At 40.3% G+C, this 19,649-nt stretch overlaps 2 protein-coding genes across 4 annotated transcripts; one reads left to right on the forward strand and one right to left on the reverse strand.

The window, feature by feature from the left end:
* Positions 1-503: 503 nt before the first annotated feature.
* Positions 504-14,135, forward strand: LOC307028419 (OX-2 membrane glycoprotein). 2 transcript variants are annotated; one of them, XM_079663415.1, is made up of 7 exons: positions 504-1,141; positions 1,682-1,757; positions 1,857-2,176; positions 4,002-4,332; positions 9,135-9,419; positions 9,913-10,014; positions 12,374-14,135. In XM_079663415.1, exons 2-7 carry the CDS (start codon positions 1,685-1,687, stop codon positions 12,379-12,381), a joined length of 1,119 nt encoding a protein of 372 aa, XP_079519541.1. In that variant the 5' UTR covers positions 504-1,141; positions 1,682-1,684; the 3' UTR covers positions 12,382-14,135. The 2 variants fall into 2 exon arrangements, with proteins under 2 accessions (XP_079519541.1, XP_079519540.1); XM_079663414.1 differs by having other exon boundaries at positions 507-1,141; positions 1,645-1,757.
* LOC307028420 (uncharacterized protein) lies at positions 14,136-19,176 on the reverse strand. 2 transcript variants are annotated; one of them, XM_079663417.1, is made up of 6 exons: positions 18,967-19,176; positions 18,113-18,433; positions 17,992-18,030; positions 17,758-17,904; positions 17,625-17,665; positions 14,136-17,253 (listed from the first exon to the last, which is right to left on the reverse strand). In XM_079663417.1, the coding sequence occupies exons 1-6, from the start codon at positions 19,055-19,057 to the stop codon at positions 16,960-16,962; spliced, it is 933 nt and encodes a 310-aa protein (XP_079519543.1). In that variant the 5' UTR covers positions 19,058-19,176; the 3' UTR covers positions 14,136-16,959. The 2 variants fall into 2 exon arrangements, with proteins under 2 accessions (XP_079519543.1, XP_079519542.1); XM_079663416.1 differs by having other exon boundaries at positions 18,961-19,175.
* Between the last annotated feature and the right edge of the window lie 473 nt (positions 19,177-19,649).

Below are 19,649 nucleotides of genomic sequence, written 5' to 3' on the forward strand. Positions count from 1 at the left end.
GTGACGCTTCAAACTTTAAAAAGAAAACTAAAATGCTCGGTTGAATTTTTGTTGTATATATTTTATGATGACATACTTAAACGATTTCTGAATTTATTTAGATTTGAGTTCATCATAAACTACGATTTTTGTGTTTGTAATTTCCATACATACCTGCAGAAGGCGACAAAACAGCAAACTGCTACATTTCACCACCACTTTGTCTACTACTACTACATAATATTAATAATTATCTGCAGGTCTGCATGTCTTCAAGTCTGTAGGACTGCATGTCTTTTTGTCTACAGGTATAAAGGTCTACAGATGTTCGGGTTAACAGGCTTTATATTCATTTGTGGCTTCACCCGGGCTCAGGTGGGGGATTGCAGGGCCAAATGTCTGAGCTGAGGTGTGATGAAACCTGCAGCACCTGAACGCAGCACAGGGAATCTGGCTCTGCAGACTCTCATGAGGTATGAGAAAGCAGCACCTGAACGCAGCACAGTTAATTTGGCTCTGCAGACTCTCAGAAAGCAGCACGGTGAATCTGGCTCTGTAGACTCTCAGAAGAACATGATCATCAGACTCAGTAGGCCTATGTGAGAAATCGCGTTCATGTTTTTATCTGAAGACATAATTGGGAAAGGCATTCATAACTTCTCTCTACTATAGGTAGCTACTGAAAAAAATCACTACTACATCTGTATCTGCACAGAAACACAGAAATGTGCACAAACTATTTTGTATATTAATACAATAATACATTGTATACTTGTGAATGAACAATAATTTTATTTTAAAAGACAAACTGTAAACAATTCTGAAGTGGTGTCTGTTGGTTATCCTGAATGTGATGCTGCTTCTCTTCTGTAACTGACACACTGACTGACGTTTTATACCAGTCACTGTGTGTTTCTCCTCTGCTCTGAGACTCCCTCTCCCCCCTCGCTTCGTGCTAAACTAAAGTTTGGAGCTGCCGCCGGCTGGTCTTCATTGTGCTGCTGGTGCACAGAATAGAAAACACACCGAGGAGTAAAAATAGATTCTTTCTCGGTCTGGAGTGATGTTTGAAAAGACTGCTGGGTCATAAGGACGGGCGAGATGTTGCTGAGGGTTTCGACTGTTGGCTTTTACCTTCTGCATTAGGACAAGTAGCCTGAAGGTGAGTATATCTGTCTCCTGTATAATAGAAATGATATTCAAAATATGCTGTTTACGTACTTTGCATGATTGTATTAAATACAAATGTAGAATTTCTAAATAAATGCTGTAGGCTCTGGGCAACCTTTATGTGTAAATGTACTGGTTAATGAAATTGTTGCGTTTTTTACTTAGATGCCAGTTGGTAATGTGGCAGAAAAAAATACGTTCCCCTTTGAAACGTTTGAAAACGTTCACACAGTATTGCTAACTTTTTTTTCTGTAAAGAAAAATCCTTCTATTACACAAGAGGATTTTGTTTTATTGCAACAAATTGATTAGTTTTTTAGACGATTCAATGTGCTTGACAGCATCTTGAACACATGAGCTGAATTGGCTCGTCGAAGTTGGAAAAAACATGTTTTTTTGCAAAAGTCAGTCTGTATTACTGTTGGATCACCAGATGTTTAAATTAAAGGAGAGGTTGACTTCATATCGGGCTGGTTTTATTTCTCCACATCTCAGTTCCACTCTTCTTCCTCCCAATAAATGAACGATGAAGAAGATGATGATCCAGGCCTCCTGTAGGAAGGGTCTGCAGGTGTGTTTGTACTTAATGCTGGTGGGAAGATTACAGGGTGAGTGCTAAATGTTAATGCTATAAAACATGGAAATCTCAAATCAAGAAGTCACACCGAGTTATAATGTTTTAAATGTTATATAACACGATGTTCCAGGCCGGGTAACAGCACCTGAGCGTCTGGAAGCTCCAGTGGAGAAGCCCTTCACTCTCACTTGCAGCGTTGTGAGGGACCGAGGAGAGACTCTAAGGCAGGTGCGTTGGCTGGATGGCCAGAACCAGACCCTTCTGAGCTACCAGCCCGGTGACAAAGACAGTGTGAGTGGACAGCAGTATGTGGAGCTGGCCATCTCTCCCAAAGACACCTCGGCTATCATCATCCGAAGGGTGGGCTTCCGTGACGAAGGCTGCTACACCTGCATCTTCGACATGCATCCTTCTGGTTCAAAACAGGGCCAGACGTGCCTCACTGTGACCGTTGAGTAATACGATTGCTTCATTTTATGAACTAGAATGTGGGTTCCTGCATATAAGAGCTGGAATATGTAGTAGTTTAACATATCTCTAACCCAGTGGTTCTCAAACCTTTTCTGTCAGGCCCCCCTTTTTATAGGTGGTGTGTGACCATAGAGTGTGGACCTTACATAGGGGGGTCCAGGGGCAACCTCCCCCGGGAAGATTTATTTTTAAATATTGAAGTTAAAAGCATCAATCTGGTGCACTTTGAGAGCAAAATGAAGAGATCTATGAATACATCTCTCAACACCCATTTGAAACAGAACTGTAAACAGATTTACTTTTTCTTTATGGATATTTTACAAATCACTCCCTTTTAAATTTTATTCTTGTTTTACTGTCATATAGTATTTCATAGCTGTTTTTCATTTCTTCTCTTATTTTTTTATAACTATAAGGATCATATAAACGTGTGCCTCGGAAATAATTGTTTACATTTATGGTGACCAAAACGTTTGTGTATCCACTTTGTTGGATATATCCGTTGGCATAGATCGCTAGCACCAGAAGCTAACAACAACGATCTCCGGTACCGGGGGGGGGGTTGTGTGTGTGTGTGTGTGTGTGTGTGTGTGTGTGTGTGTGTGTGTGTGTGTGTGTGTGTGTGTGTGTGTGTGTGTGTGTGTGTGTGTGTGTGTGTGTGTGTGTGTGTGTGTGTGTGTGTGTGTGTGTGTTCTCTCGTTGTCTCTCTCACGTTCTCTCTCTCTCTCTCGTTCTCTCTCTACACACAGCCGAGCTTTATTGAAACACAGAGACCCAGACGTAATAGTACTGTACTGCATCATATTATTTTCGAATCAATACTTTGAGAACCACTGCTCTAACCCCAAAAGGTCACTCTGGTAGGTGTAGTAGAGCTTCATGCATTGTGATAAAATGCTTGAAACATAGACATGCTGCCGAGCTAGATTTGCAGTGATAAAGCAACACCAACAAGTTGTGGGTCTGACAGGAGAGATTTAGTTGAAACATGAGGGAATTGTAGTCTATACGATACAAGCCAGAAAGTGACTCTGCTCTTTCAAGGGTCATGAGCCAGATGAGAGTTCACGTTAAGGCCAGGTTGATTAATGTTCATGGCCATACCCAGAAATGAGACAGCTTTAAGATAGATCTCACCCTTACAAGCAAACAGAGGAGCTCAGATATCCAGAATAACACCTGACTAAGATATTTGGTACTGCATCAGTATCTTTCACATTGATCTATTTTTGTGTTTGAAATGAAGAGATTTGTTTGGGTGATTGTTTAAAATAAGTAGTAAATGATCAATTATCTTTACCTCTGTTAGCTTTTACAGTTTAATCTATTGTTTTAATTTATGAAAAGGTGTTATTATTTCTCGTGATTGCAAAATATTTTGACTTGGCATAACTGACTTTGGAAGCCTGCCCTTTGCACCCGCCCTTTAAAATTAATCAAAAACAATCCTCCAGTAGACTCCAGACACAGCTCCTCCCTACAACCTCAATACCAATCTTCTGTGGGGATTTACTGAGAAACTATGTGAATACAGTCAACTTTAATTCAGAGTGCCTTACCCCCCTGAACCCCTGCACACATGTTGATGAGCACGTTGGGGCTCAGCCAGTCATGTCAATAAAGAGCTTTGGAGCTGTGGGGGGGGGGGGGGGGGGGGCTAATTTTTATAAGCAGAACCAGCTGCTCCAGATTCCAGTCGTTTTTATTTTCCCCTCATATTTTGGAATAATACTATTATCAATTTTTTTCCCTCTCTGTTTTCCTGTTCCTTTCTTATCTTTTCTCCTCAATCTGTTTATTCCCAGCGCATATTTCCGCTGAAGGCAACAAAACAGCAGTGAGTGGCAAGAAGGCCTCTCTCTCGTGCTCCTATGGATTGCCTGAAAAGGTGGGGCAGATAACATGGAGACACACCTCTGCACAAGGAGAAGCCACAGAGGTCGCCTCCTTTGCAAAGCGCAGTGACCCCATGATAGAGCCTCCGTTCCAGGGGAGAGTGTGGCTGAGCGCCTCCCTGTCCGACAGTAAGCTCACCATCCAGCCGGTCACCATCCAGGATGAAGGCTGCTACACCTGCCTGTTCAACACACTACCCGATGGGACGAAGACCTCCACAGTTTGTCTCGCCACCTATGGTAACCTCCTTTTTCACAGCCTGTCATAATGGCTGATTATTATTGTGTGGAAAACAGAAACAGAATGAGTGAGGAAAACTTGAGCTTAACCTGGGAAGAACAGGTACTGTTTTAGCATGCAATATAGAAATAAGGATATTTAGTAATTACAACAATACTTACATTCCCAAGCAGGTAACAGGTAACAAAGGTGTATTTTCTTGACTTCATACTGGCGGTGGAGTAAACCCCTCCACAACTCCAATGTTAAACATTCACAGTCTTTGTTGTGTCAAAAAATGACTTATTAAAAGAATAGTTTGACATTTTTGGAAATAGTTTTTAGCTTTCTTAGAAAGTGTTAAATAACAGGATTGATAACACTAAATATGTGCCTGATACCAGTAGATGGTTAGCTTAGTTCAGTATAATGGAGTTATAACAAGTGTTACTGAATGGCTGTTCCAATTTATGAACCAAATGTCATGGTAATCCATCAAATTGACATATTTTGCTATTGTTATTACCAGCATCATCCATCTTTTACTCTCTCTTTGTCACAATAGTGTCATTTTTGGGTTAACGCCTCTGGCAGAATTTTTATTTCAAAAATTATTAATAGGTAAGCTTAGTTGTGAGACTGACGTTTGAGCGGCCCGACCAAGCAAGGAGGCCGAGCGTCCAAAATTATAACCCGGGGTGGGCATTTATTAAAACATGTGCACAAAGTTCACACAGCCTCAATCCTGCTGCTGCTGTTCACGTGAGCCCAGCCTGCAGCCACCAGGATCTCACACACACTACCACTCTACACAGACAGGGAAAACAGAGCCTAAATAACCACACACCAATCAGCACAACAAGACACAGGTGAGGGGGGAGGAGACAACACAGGGCACCAGGTGAACACAAAGGTAATCAGTAGGAGGGAACACAGAGACGACCGGAAACAACAGACAAGATGAGGGGTGAACACTTATATAATTAATGCCATTTAATAAATAGCAGTAACGGCGTCTCGTCGTTACATTCCCCCCCTTTTCTCCTAAAGCGCACAGTACCCGAGATAGACAGTCTTGGCTTCCTTCAAGTCCTTGAGTTTCTAGAACAGACATAATAGATCCCTCCCCTGAGGCTATGGAAAGAATAGATCCGTCCCCTGAGGCTATGGACACACTAGATCCCTCCCTTGAGGCTATGGACCTAATATATCCCTCCCCGAGGCCATGGACCTAATATATCCCTCCCCTGATCACGGGGACGGCACCCAGCTCTGTCCTCCGACTCCTCCTTCAATTCTGTCACCCGGGCCTGCACTCCCTCCAAACTCGAGGTGCACGTTCCTCCTGCTTGTCTCTCGTCTCCTTCTGCTTGTCTCGCGTCTCCTGCTGCTTCAGCAGCCGTGGCCCCCTGGTCAGTTCCAGGCATAGCCACCCCCAGCCGCGGTTCCTCTCTTTGGTCCCTCTTCTTTCCTCTTGTCAATTTTACCTCCTCACTTGGTCGAATCCCACTTCTGACACCAATTGTGAGACTGACCGTTGAGCGGCCCGACCAAGCAAAGATGGCAGAGGCAGAACGTCCAAAATTATAACCCGGGGTGTGCATTTATTAAAACATGTGCACAAAGTTCACACAGCCTCAATCCTGCTGCTGCTGTTGCTGTTGCTGCTGCTGTTGCTGTTGCTGTTGCTGTTGCTGTTGCTGTTGCTGTTGCTGTTGCTGTTCACGTGAGCCCAGCCTGCTGCCACCAGGATCTCACACACACTACCACTCTACACAGACAGAGGAAAACAGAGCCTAAATACCCACACACCAATCAGCACAACAAGACACAGGTGAGGAGCGAGCAATTAGACACAGGTGAGGGGGGAGGAGACAACACAGGGCACCAGGTGAACACAATTGGGTAATCAGTAGGAGGGAACACAGTAGTGATGGCAAAATGAAGCTTTGAATGAAGCGTCGAACCACTTGGACAATTGTGTCGGAAATAGGTTAATTTCTCGAAGCTTCAGTTACAGCGACCTCTCCTGGCGAAGTGCAAGGCTGCAGTGGGTTTAACGCATCTTTGCCTTGAAAAATATTCGATACACACACACACACACTAAGACTGAATATCATGTTCTATTTGCAATTAAAGATTGATAATAGTGTGTATTGGGTTATTGAGAAGAGACTAGAGAGTGCTTGACATTTTTTTGGGTGGAGAGGGCTTTTTATCAGTTATTAAAGTATTAAAGTTGAAAAGCAATGATTAAAAGTTTAACTATTCCGAGCTTTGAACCAGCTGCGCGGAGGATATCGCCGCATCCTGGCCGCCGGCTCTATCCACTGGGCTATCAATTCCTTAGACCGTCAAAGTGTTTTTATATTACTCATTGTCTTTTTGTTCACAACTTCTCCACATTTCGAAGTGTTTCACGAGCCAGAACGACCTATTTTTCTTCCTGGCTTGCTCTATAATGATCCAATTCAAATACAATGCCAACAAGAACTCAACAGCAACAATGCAAACTACGACAACAACCCACACATCGCGCATTGTTTAGAGCGGTTATAAAGTGTTGAAGCGCTCAAATTTGAAACTGTTTCAACCTGTCACCTGTCAGAATAGAGACGAGGCAGTGCATTGAATCACCTGATTGGACGGCGATCCAGTGAGTTGATTCATTCAGGAAATGAAGCAGTTGCTGGTTCGGACGTCACATGTCACGTGATTTGAAGCAGTTGATGCTTCGGACGTCACATGTCACGTGATTTGAAGCAAGCTTCGAAGCACTGCTTCTATGGAATAGGAAGTCCAGGGTTGAAGCTCCGTTCGAATCTTCAGTGTCAAACTGCCATCACTAGAACACAGAGACAACAGGAAACAACAGACAAGATGAGGGGTGAACACTTATATAATTAATGCCATTTAATAAATAGCAGTAACGGCGTCTCGTCTTTACATTAGTTCAGATGCCAATTTGTTGCAGAGCTTTAGTTGTGATTGAATATGTCCTTCAGTAGGTATAGGAGGTGGGAAGACAATATCTTAGGGAAAGCGGAGGAGACGAACAAATGTGGGCAAGTGCAAGGAGACTCACTTTGACCTTGTGTACCGTGAAGGTTGCGTGAAGACGGTTACCCCTGGGATTTAGACAGGAATGTTGTTTTCTTCTCTATTGTAGCTGTTGAATGCTTTAGTGAAAAAGTAAAGCTAAGCTGTCGGCACATATTTAACACACAAACACAGAACAGTGTGTCGATGTGAAGAAAGGACTATTCGAAAGAATGATGGAGGCAGGGAGCGAGGTCCTGATGCATGACTGTGTCAGTGTTTGTGGCACACAGTGGTTCCCTGTGTGCTTTGTCTCTCGTTTCTCATTTTCTCCCCCTCGCGTTCTCTCAGTTATCTCAACAAACAGATGTGCTTTTGTTTGAAATCGAACTGTACCTTGAACTGTACAGTACAGTAGGTGTTTTTAGTAGAGAATTGAGAAGCGTGATTAGCATTTATGTTTTTTTTTCTTGCTGCCAACAGTCTTCCACCCTTATACCAGCCCAGATGATGAGATGCCTCCTCCTGATTGAAACTCCCACCCTCCCACACACTGTCCACAAAGAGTGATAGCTAAAAGACACAAATGCACATTATCATTCAGGGAATCATTCAAATCAAATATGTATCTTTAAAATGTTATTTTTCTCTGCAGACGTGAAAGTTGTCACGCCATAAATAAGTGGGTTACATTTGACATGGGATGACATGATAACATTAGATATCAGTGGTGGCTGAAGTGTAGAGAAACATTCAAGTGGCAAAATCTATAATTATAAAAAATAACGATTCAAATGTCAATGTGACAATGTAAAAAACTATTATTATCTGAATCTGAAGCCATCCTTGCATTCGGATCGCAATATGGTGAGAAACACTGTAAGAAAAAACTGTTGAATTTAATGTTTGGGCTAAACTCCATCTCATGCCTGCGTTGGGCTCCAGTAGTTCACAGGTTATTATGGTTTGGATTGTTTTAAGGATTTTAATGGTGTGGTTTAACCCACCCTGAAATCTGATACAATCCAGACGCATTGTGGGTGAAGTTCAGCAGCTAGAACTCAGAGAAGACGCTGAAACTATGAGGGCTAAATATCTGTGGCTGAACATGGTCATGCCAACAAAAATATTCTCTTTTCCAGTGAATCACATTCCTTGCTCAGCCCCGAGAGCAGGGAATTGAAAACAGCCAGCGATTGATTTATGTATAACAAGATTGCAGGAATTCAGACACTCACCTGATCCAAAGATTTGTATACGTAGATCTCAGCAAATGAAAGACATAATCTGAGTCCTGGCCTGTTTCTGGATGAAAAGAACACGTTAAATATTCCAGTCCTCCAGTGTGCTGTATTTCAAACACAGCACAAAAGATACAGTACATTTATGTTCAATTTAATATTTAATAATCCATTCCTTGCTAAATTAATGTATATATAATATCCTGTTTCATATTTTGTTACTGTAAATTTGTATTTCCCCATGTATATCTTTTGCTTTTTGAATGCTATTTTATTTCTATTTGAGAAATATTTTGGATTGTTTATTTCTAGTCTTTTCATTTCTCTTATGAACATTGTCTTTTTTTTATGCTGCTGCAACGCAAACATTTCAGAATTGAGGTCAATAAAGTACTTCTTATCTTATCTTATCTTAAGATGAAGGAAGGAGCAATGAAACATGAACTCCCTGTGCATTTCAGTGAACTCATTATGTGCTCTATACATCTTGCACTGTATGAGCTTGTTTGTAAATGTGTGTTTTTTCTTTCTTTTTCTCTCAGTGCTGCCCAAACCTCAGGTGAGCTACAAGACCACGTCTCCAGGTGTGATCGCAGCCAACTGCACCTCAGTGTCGCGGCCCCCGGCAGAGATAGTGTGGAACGTGGAGAGGGATAACCGCACCATGGGCCCCCCGTTGACAACACAGATCCCACAGAGCGACGGGACCACTCTGGTCATCAGTACGCTGACCGTCCAATCAGGGCTGCTGAAAGACGTGTCCATCAAATGCTTGGTGCACCACAAAGGCCTTGAGTCACCGATTGCTGTATCCATGAACACTAAAAGTGAGTTTGTGTGTTAGACTCCGCTTCAATGAGAACCTCTAATTGTTTGATAGCATTGTATCTTGTACTAGATAGCATAACCTCAGATCTTTTTCCTAGTAGCAAATGATAAAGCCGAGACTCTAAAGGGAAACTACAACAAACATCTTTATTAGTTTTAATGCAGCTAATGATTAGGCAAAAGTTAAATGTGCTCATAAGTGTCATGTGTAAGTCGCTTTGCTTCAGTTAGCTGATAACCCTAAATTGACCTTGGTCAGGAGGTCACACATAAGAGGAATTAGTTGCAAACAGTTTGAATCTCAAATCTAATCAGTGATGGGCCATAAAAGGGAGGGATTGTCCAGTCTAGCCTTATAGTACACAAACACACTGTAAGACGTATCATGACTTTAAATCTGGCTTCATATGGAAGTATATTAGAGATTATAGATTATATAGATATGGAAGATAACAAACCTGCTGATCAGTTCTTTGTTTTTCTCCATCGTAGTTGGGACGGCTCTCACTATCCTGATCTCCGTCACTACGGTGGCTGCCCTGTTGGTCATGTCCCTCTGCTTCTGCCTTTGGAAGTGTTTCTTACGCAAAGAAGGTAAGATCATGGTTGGTAATATCAGGGTTTATATTATATCAAGAATGAATGGTAAACAAAATATATTGCCAAGAGTCATACTCCTATACACCTGATGCTTAAACACCAGTTCATTTATACAGTATATGTGCAGAAGACAGTGGGGAGAAACTCTCCTGGATTGTTTGGTATAATTCGTACAGATCTTTTCACACAACCATCATTCTTTCCTCGGGTCATTTAAAGTCCATAATATATATATGTTGAGCTTCCTCCCTATTGTGGGTTTTGGCAAACTGTCCAGGTGTCTACAGAAACAATGAAAAGGAACATCGGCCCTTTGGAATGTGCCACTGCAACACCGACTGGCTCGCCTTTGTTTCACATCTATCTTTCTGAACAAGGGAAGCATGTTTCCGAGATGTGCTTTAGACAAATCCCTATCTTGAAATTGAGACTTTCACGATTTTTAACAAAGTCAAAGGACATTTACTTCCTCTCTCATGAGCCAGTTCTGTTGAGCCGTGATCATCAAGGGCTCATGAGAGATAGCGTTTATTAAAACCTGCTAGAGAATATTCCTATTGTATAAACAATACCAGATTTTATTTTTTAAACTAGCATTCTCATCTAAATATATTAAGCAAGCTACGTGACACACTGTTGAGAGAGTAGTTTTGGTAAAACTCAATTGGATATTGAATAATGTTTTCTTACTTCTGTAACAGATCCATGGTTTCACTCTGGATTTCACATCTGCTCATTTCTTAAAGGAGACGTCTGGAAACAGGCAGTTATATTAGCACAAAATTAAACGTTATTGCTGCACTAATCAGATACATTTGTAATGATATCTGGAACAGTTCTGCTCAGCTCTACCGCGCCTTTTAGTCTCTTTGTTTTCTTTTCTCTGAGGTCGTTCATGCCAACAGGAGCTAACAGCTCTTTTCATTCACATGATTGCCTGCTTATGGTAGGGCTGCTCGATTATGGCAAAAATCATAATCTCGATTGTTTGGGTCAATAATTGTAATTGCGATTATTAAATGCGATTATTCATTGACTTTGAAAACATCCATTTATTGGAGAAAAAAAATGTGAACAGTATGTTTTTAACAGTTGATTACCCTGAACTTTAAGTATAGTTCAACTGAAAACCCCCCCCAAAAAAATACAAAATAAATAAATAATCGTTTTATTTCGATTACGTTGTTTTCGTAATCGTTGCAAGCCATAATCGTAATCGGGATTTAAAATACGATTAATTGAGCAGCCCTAGCTTATGGCATCTTTTTTTTGCTACCTGCACTCCATCTGCACTTTATTCGCCTGTCTAATCAATGTTTTCTGTCTGCATGAAGGGAATAAACCACCTGTCTGCACAGTCCAATATGAATTATGTAGATTGAGGAAATACCTGCACACTGGCCAAAGCATAGCTCAAATTAATGCCTTGATAGACAGGATCTGAAAAAGTGAGAGTACTGTTTTGAAAAGTCCAAAATATATGTTAAAAAAAGGTCATTTTATACTTTAATGGCAAAAAACACAAATTATACTATGATCCAGACCTCATCACTCCAGATCAAGCTTTGTACAAGATCAGCTGATGTAAAAATCAGTGTATACCGTTTTGTGTAATGATCCTTTTGGTCACTATGTTGCCACACCAGTATTAATATAGCTCAGTGCGGCTGTAATGTGTTTCTTTACAAGTTAATTGAATTATGTCAGGTTTGAAGGGGGATCTGCTTTTATGATCTTCCTCACTAGCCTGTAATGTCATAGCTACACCAAGTCAGAGTTTAAAGGTCCTCTATTATGCAAAATACCCTTTTTCATGTCTTTTATACATCAACATGTGTCCCCTCAGTGTAAAGAGATTCTGAAAGTGTCAGGAAAAAAGATTCGCTCACTTTTTGTCCTGATCCATTTATATAAAAACCTGTCCACTTTGTGATGTCATAACGATTGTTTTGGCTTGTGTAGCCATTAGCCAATCACCAACCAAGGTAACCCCCCCCCCCCCCCCCCCCCCCTTCATCACCTGAATCTCCTCATAGAGCACCATTGTGTTATTTTCAACCAAATATCTCTCAGAGGGGAGTGGCTCCTTATTGTCATCTAAAGTAACAGAAAGAGAATCAGCACTTTTGAAACAGGGCTGAAACAGAGGGGATTATGGGATGCTACAATGCATGATCTGTTTGGTATTTTGAGCCAAACACTTCAGAGACATGTTTGAATATATCTGAAACCTGTAATATATTGATGAAAAACAGTATAATAGGGGACCTTTATATATAGGAAATATAGGAAAAGATTGACATTCTTTACATCATTTTTACATTTTCTGTCTCTCTGTACTTCTGCTTTTCAGCCGATTAATCTACAAGATGAGACCAGTGGCTGAAAAGAAAAGGCAGTGTTTTTCAGAGCCGACCTTGCATCATCATCATCATCATCATCATTATCTAGGTACGAAGGAAAGATGTCCTGACACACCTTTTATAGGATGTCATACAATCCTATTCATGAATGCCAACTGTACAACGACATTCATCTCTGCTCTTCTGCATCGGACTCTTATATAATCTCCAGGCTCTCCTCACATGAAGTCAATGAGGAAATGCTGAGCAGATAATGTTTTATCTCTGGCTCTGTAATTGATTGAGTCCATGACCACACTCTCGATATTGCACAGCATAAAAAACCTTGCATATCCCTAAAATACTTTCCTCAGTTTGTCTCTTTCTTTTACGTAGTTCTGAAAAGATATGGTTGGTATTGTTCTATTTTTTCATTTTTAACCAACAATGACCAACTACTAAAAGTCTGAAATATCATACCCCTGCATTGTTGCCTAAAAACGATTAAAACAAAAATACTGAGCAACATGTTGTACCAGTGACCAGAACACTGACATTTTTTGTGTTGTGTGTTTATTTCCGGCTGGATACTCACTATTTATAAGTAACATTTACTTAAAACTACAGTGACCAGCTATTCATTTTAAAATGTATTCATACCTTATTCTTCAAGGATAACACCTTAGTTAGTTCCCAACCAAACCAGTATTGTAGAGGTTGACTTAATGTGTTACTTTGGATACTAGGAAAAATACAGAATATTACCAGCCTTATCCTTTACAGTTAATAACATAGCTTATTGAAATTATGAGCTAATCATTAAGGTTTTACTTCCTGTACCTCAGCCGAAGACCTCCTTTGTATATCCTCTGTGTATTGTTAAATCTGGGCGGGGTCTTCATTTGTTCAGCTTGGCCTGCATACCTACTGCATGCCTATTGCAAACTTTTCGACATGTTTCAAAGTGTGTGTGTGTGGGTTGGAGAGAGAGAGAGATTATGTGTGTGTGCTTGCGTGTGTGTGCGTATTTGTTTGAGGTTCAATTCCACGGTCATATATCTTGAATCAATTCCCCTGGGGAGTAACACTGAAACCTTGTTGGTGCCCCTGACAGGAATGCATGTCTACATCTTAGATTCAGGACAGTTTGTGTCTATGAAGATGTGAGGATGAGTTTACAGGTTGGGTAGCGGCTTAGCTTCGAGGGCTTAATGCCTCAAACATGATGTTATGACGCTTTTCGGATATATCATGTTTGTATGTGTACAGGGATATGAAGAAATGTAAGCTTTGGACCCCTCGGTAGCTCATCTGGTTTTGCGTGTGACTCAAATACCACGGTCTTACATTTGCTACTATCCCCCCCCCCCTCTACCTTTCTCGCTATGGTTGCTCTGTCAGTTAAAGGCAGACTCAAATATAACCTATAGTTAAAAGATGAAAGTATCTTGTAGAACAAAGAAAATGAAGGTATGAACAGAATGACATGCAGGATGTTTGAGATTTCAAACATATTGCATATATCGGGCATACCACATTCCTCCCCCTGAATTCAAGTTTAGACAGCCTTCTTTATATGCATAGTTCGGAGTCAACATTAACATAATTCTGAAATGTGGTTTAAGAAAATGTATTAAAATGCAAATCAATGCAGCATGGAATCTATCTGGAGCTACAGTCACGAATAGAAGAAGAAATGAATATGAAGCGATGCGTTATGACCAGTTTATATAATAAATGCAACAAATAGAATAATAAATACATAAGAAAATGTTTATGTTTCTGAGTCTTTATCAATTTAAAACCTTGCCATGCTTTCAGCTTTTTCAGCTTAGTTTTGTACCTCTCAGAAAAACATGAAATTCCTTTCCATTGTGCCAAACCTTGCTGCCAGATGCTCATTTTTGGAGGCTTTTTTCATCTCAAGCCAGACGGATTATGGTGGACCTCACAGAGCCAAAAAAAACACACACATGTTGTACACACACAGTCAATCCCAGAGCCTGCGGCACATGCCTGTTACGTTTTGTTATATTCATAAGCTCAAGGATAACATACAGTATTTATTAGTTCTGCTAGATATGTTGAGTGTGTATGTAACCTTAAACACTGCCTGCTCACTTCTGTTACTCTGTACCAAAGTTGAATCTGTATTCATAAACTATGACATTAAAGCTGCCAGTGCTACATCAGAGCATTTAACCTTAAACAGCATCAATGAGTAAAGTGTGAAATAAGTTTTACATGGTTATCAAATTAGTTATGATAGTTCAGATTTTAGATTCATGTCATGTCCCCGAAACACAAGCTATCATTTTAAGGGTTATTTTGGAGTAGGATCATAATCATTGAGCACCCCTCTTCACCTTGTGTTTATAGTCACAGTGCAGCACACACACACACACACACACCACAGTGACCTCAGACTCCTTCTAATCAGGCCTATCTCAAACGCTGCGTTCGCACAAGCCTCCACACTCTCCATCTCTCTGTGGCCTGAACCAGGGCTTTGTCCACCAGAGAATAAACTACTGATGTGCATGCATGTGTGTGTGTGAGCAAGAGAGAGAGAGAGAGAGAGAGAGAGAGCGAGAGAGATAACTTGTGTATGGGCTGTAACCACACACAGTTGTTGAGATGATACATTTGTATTAAGACTTTTTACATGATTGTCAGGACGACCCTTCCTCTCCGATGTGTGCTGTGAATAACTGTAAGTGATTTGTACAATCTGGGTCACATCATTCAGAAGCATTTCATGACATTTTCCCCATGCAGTTCCTTGGTGAAAGGACCCTTTTGTGAGCATCTGTAAATGGATTACAGCACAAGGAACACTGTGCTCCACTTGACATCCTCTAAAGAAAACGGCGTTATCCGATTGTCAATATGACACGGTGTGTGTTATCAGCATGATGGGCAGTGATGAGTGATTTGTGGTCTTGAGCCGCGCCATCCCTGCTTTTCTGGTTCTGCTCTTAATTTTGTCATCTTTTAAAACTTTTATTTTTCCCCACCAGGGTTAGGGTTATCCTATAAGTCAATAGAAGGTTATTTTTTAAATGTATTGATCAGTTTGTAATCAAATCAGGTATTCACAATGTAAGTGTATGACATTGCTTAACAGTCATCTCTAAATGTGAGCAAGATTTCACCACCAACAATGATAAATCATGGAAGAAACAACTGAATATTTCACAATTAATTCATGACAAGCCAGGCTTATGATAATACAATTGGAAACACTTAAAAGAGAGTCAAGCCATGCTTTCAAACCTTCATGCGCTGTTTCTTTAGTTATGCTAGAAGCAGCCAAATACCTTCAGAATCCATTTTGAAATGGCGTACAACTTTATTTGGCCTATGGCATATACATATGTCTTTAATTTATCATTTAGAAATGTGCTGATGGTTGTATTAAGAACAGGGTATTTGACCGAAAATATTGTTTTTAATTAAAATCCTTTCAATTAGGGAATCTGAGAGGAAAATCACTTTTCGTCAAACTTCTCACACTAAGGCCATGGCTCTCTGAAAGATATTGATTAGTTTCTAAGGTAAAAGCTAAAACACGTTGGGGACCAAAAACTCATGGTCTATTTTGGCATATCATTGTCAGATGGTAAATTGGTTTTACCATTTTACCTCCGTCATGCATGTTACTCAACTTGCTGGATGTGTGACCACCATTATGATAAGACCACTGCTAAAACTAAAACCTTCAGTATCTGAGTATCTAAACCATGTGTGGTTAGGCAAAGGTGAGACACCTGCCACAAAAAATGATGTGAAGATATCTTTCTTTCTTCTCTGTGACTTCGAGCTCATTTAACCCAAGCCACACTGCTGAGGTCAATGGGCCGGATGGTGTTTCCGTCGGAGGCAGACAACAAGTCAGAAAGCTGTGTGTGGGAACGCAAAATGTGTGAGAATTTGCTCAAGATGTTACATCTCAGTCTCCAAGGTAGACATTAAAAAAGTTATAATCATCTAGCCAAACATTTATACATAGTCACCTCAATAATTCAAAAGTAGATAAAAACGACTCCACATTCATGACTTTTCAAAAACAAAGGGTTTCACAGTCACAGATCACCTAATGATTGTTTTGTCATTTGTTTTTAAGATGTAGAAACATCCCCAAACTTCGGTCTTCATTCCAAATCAGACAAACATAATGCACAGTAGTGCTCCTGCTCATAACACATATTTGCCACTATGGCTTTTTTTATACAAACTACCAAAGCGTTGGCCAACAAAGGGTCAATGAGTAGAAAAAGCCCTCTAAGTCACGGAAATACAATGACTTTAGGGGAAAACATCTGAAGAAAAATTACAAGAAAGCAGCCTTGCCTGGAACAAACTTGAGGGTGTAAAAAAAAAGCAATGCTGCCTGTGGTTTCACGCTGTTCATTTAACGTGAGTGTGCTCTGAGTGTGAGTGAGTGAGTGTGCTGTGCATCTGCGGGACCACAAGCCTCCTCTGTTAACCTCTTCTGAAATGAGGTTGATTGCTGTTCCATGACACCAACGCATAACTGTAAAATGTTCCATCCATGTTTCCCTCTGCATGCCATGCTATGACAAATCCAAAATGTTCAGGAAACATTGATGGCAGCATACTCTGCCTTCTTTTTCGTCACAGCATCCTGTTCTCCGGCAGGTATCTGGCACCTGTATTTGATGGCTGCATACATTGAGTGGTCTGACACTTGACCTTCAGCCGCTGTGTTTGCCGCAGCAGGCTGCTCCACATTGGTCCTCAGGGGAGGGTGTGATGGGTGGGGGTGTGATGGTGGTCTTTCCGCGGGAGAGTAGTTGATGTCATGTAAGGAAAAAATGGAAGGAGCACTCGCACTGGGGAGGTTGGGTATCATCTGACTGGACCTTTCCTATGACACCAAAACACCAGATTTAAGATTAGATAAGCCCGGAAAATGCTCTTGCTTGACACCATTTTGACTCTTGACCATCAGGGTTGAAGGATTTGTTTGACATTTTGGTTAAAGTAAGATGTCCAATAACAACGTCACGGACGAGAGTGCTATCAAACTTCTTATATAACTTTCAGCAAGAATGGATGTAAATGTATTTCCAGAAACAATTAATTACATTACAATTAGCTGACACTTTTATCCAAAGCGACTAACAATAAGTGCCATGAGGGTACAAATTCAGAGCAACAGAAATCCTGCAAGAACAAAGTCTCAAATAAGCTGCACCTTTTAAAGTGCAGGAGGTCATTTCATTTACATCACATTACCTGCAATGTCTTTCCCTTTGTGTGGTGGAAGGTCATTATTCCTGTAGAGAAGACATAAAACAAATGCTCCATGGTTATTTAGAAAGATCTAGAAAATGTGTTTTACTGTAATTCAAACTGGGAATGTTATTACGTTTCCAGCCATAAGAATCCAGCATGGTTAACACTATCAGTGTGAAAACCAGAAGAGCTATGCCAACACAGATGTAGAAGTAGGGCATCCATGACACATCCTCACCGGCATCGGCAACAGCAAAAGCAGCAGAGCCTGGAAGCTCGTCTACAGAAGAATAAACAGATCAGTAGTTTTAGTCTTTTTCCATTCAAAAGTATTTGTAGAACTTAACAAATAACACAAAGTTCTTACCTGCACTATAGTCAAAGTCATGTATGTCCGTGTTTGAATCTGTATATGAATATAAATTATATTACATTTATTATTGATTATTATACATCTATTTTGGCACTAATTGAGCAAAACTGCCTACCTGACACTGAGACGTTGATGCTGTGACTGATCTGCTCAGACCTGTATCCTTTTAAAGAACATCTGTACAGGCCGTCGTCCTGAGAGGTAATCCGTGTAAAGGTCAGATATGAGATGAGTCCATCCTTAGTGTCAGTCTGTGTTATTTCTATATTCTCTTTGTCCATCTGGTCACATTCGATTGCCTTGTCCAGCAGTTTACACCAGGTGACCCTGATTGGTTCGCCACAGTATTTGACGGGACACTTGACCGTCACATTGTGTTGTGGGACAGTTTTATATGTCGCGCCTCTTTGGACCGTCATTGCACATGAAGAGATGTCTAAAACAATATACAAAATATATCAGATATCATCCAAAACTCATTTTTAGTCTTGTATTTGAGTTTTACATTAGATAAAACAATAACAATTATTTTTAATTGTAAAAATTCATCACTGCTTCCACATTTTCTTCTATTTTGGTCCTACCATATATTTGAAGTACTTTTAAAACAAAAAGTCTGTGCCCTCCTCCTTTCTAACTTTTATCAATACTCACTTACTAAAAACTAGCAGGTGCTTTAGGGGACAGCTTAGGGGATCCTATAATAAACTAAACACAATTTACACAATGCTGTAATCTAAAGAGTAACTTTTCTCTAGTTTAATTTAGATCTGTAAAACTAACTTGTAACTACATATGTCAAACAAGTAAAGTACATGAAATATAAAGTTGCATCAAATGTAAAGGACACTATTTTCAAAATTGTACTTAGTGAAGTACCTACGTCAGTTGATTTATATTATATATCTATACTCTTCCAACTATTGAATGTCAGATCACAAGAAAAAGAGTGTTAAGGCTTACCTTCACCTTTTCCAGAGATGCAGACAAAGGTAAAACAGCAACATATCAGCAGATGGATGTATAGTCTATCCATTCTACCTGATGTGTTCATGACCATGACTTCTCACAGTTTATCTTACATTGCTGCTACCACAGCTTGGGCTTATTTCACTTGCAACAAGCTCCCCACTTCCTTTCCACCCACACATGTAAAAGAACACCAAGCATGTGTGTGTCTCAATATGTCACAAGACAACACAGGTCAGGATGTAGACACATGAAAATAGCGTGCCTATCTTCGCTATCTAATTCTGAAACACACAGATGTAAGGCCCTCCTTAATGCAAAAGCTGAAACACAAGTTCTAAAGGTCATTGAGTTGGCTTGTTACTTTGTATCAAGGGACTGGGGATCACTTTTGTAATGTGTACATATTCATCACCTCAACAACTCTGTTTTACGTAGTCCTAAAGTGTCTCAAGAGCCTAGCAGGAAGTTGTGAAAGTCTGGCTTCAAAGTCACACTGTCTCATCAATTAAAATAAGAACAAAATGCGCATAGATATAATGTGTTATTCATCACAGGTGTAGATGATTGGTGGCTACGGATGGACTGCATCGTGTTTTTTACATACACAAAAGTGATGTTGTTTTTGTGTCTTTTGTTTGAATTTTGTAAATTACACTTACTCTTCTGTAGACTGAGGCCAT

Source organism: Notothenia rossii (genome assembly GCF_949606895.1).
Source record: "Notothenia rossii genome assembly, chromosome: 2".
Lineage (NCBI taxonomy): Eukaryota > Metazoa > Chordata > Actinopteri > Perciformes > Nototheniidae > Notothenia > Notothenia rossii.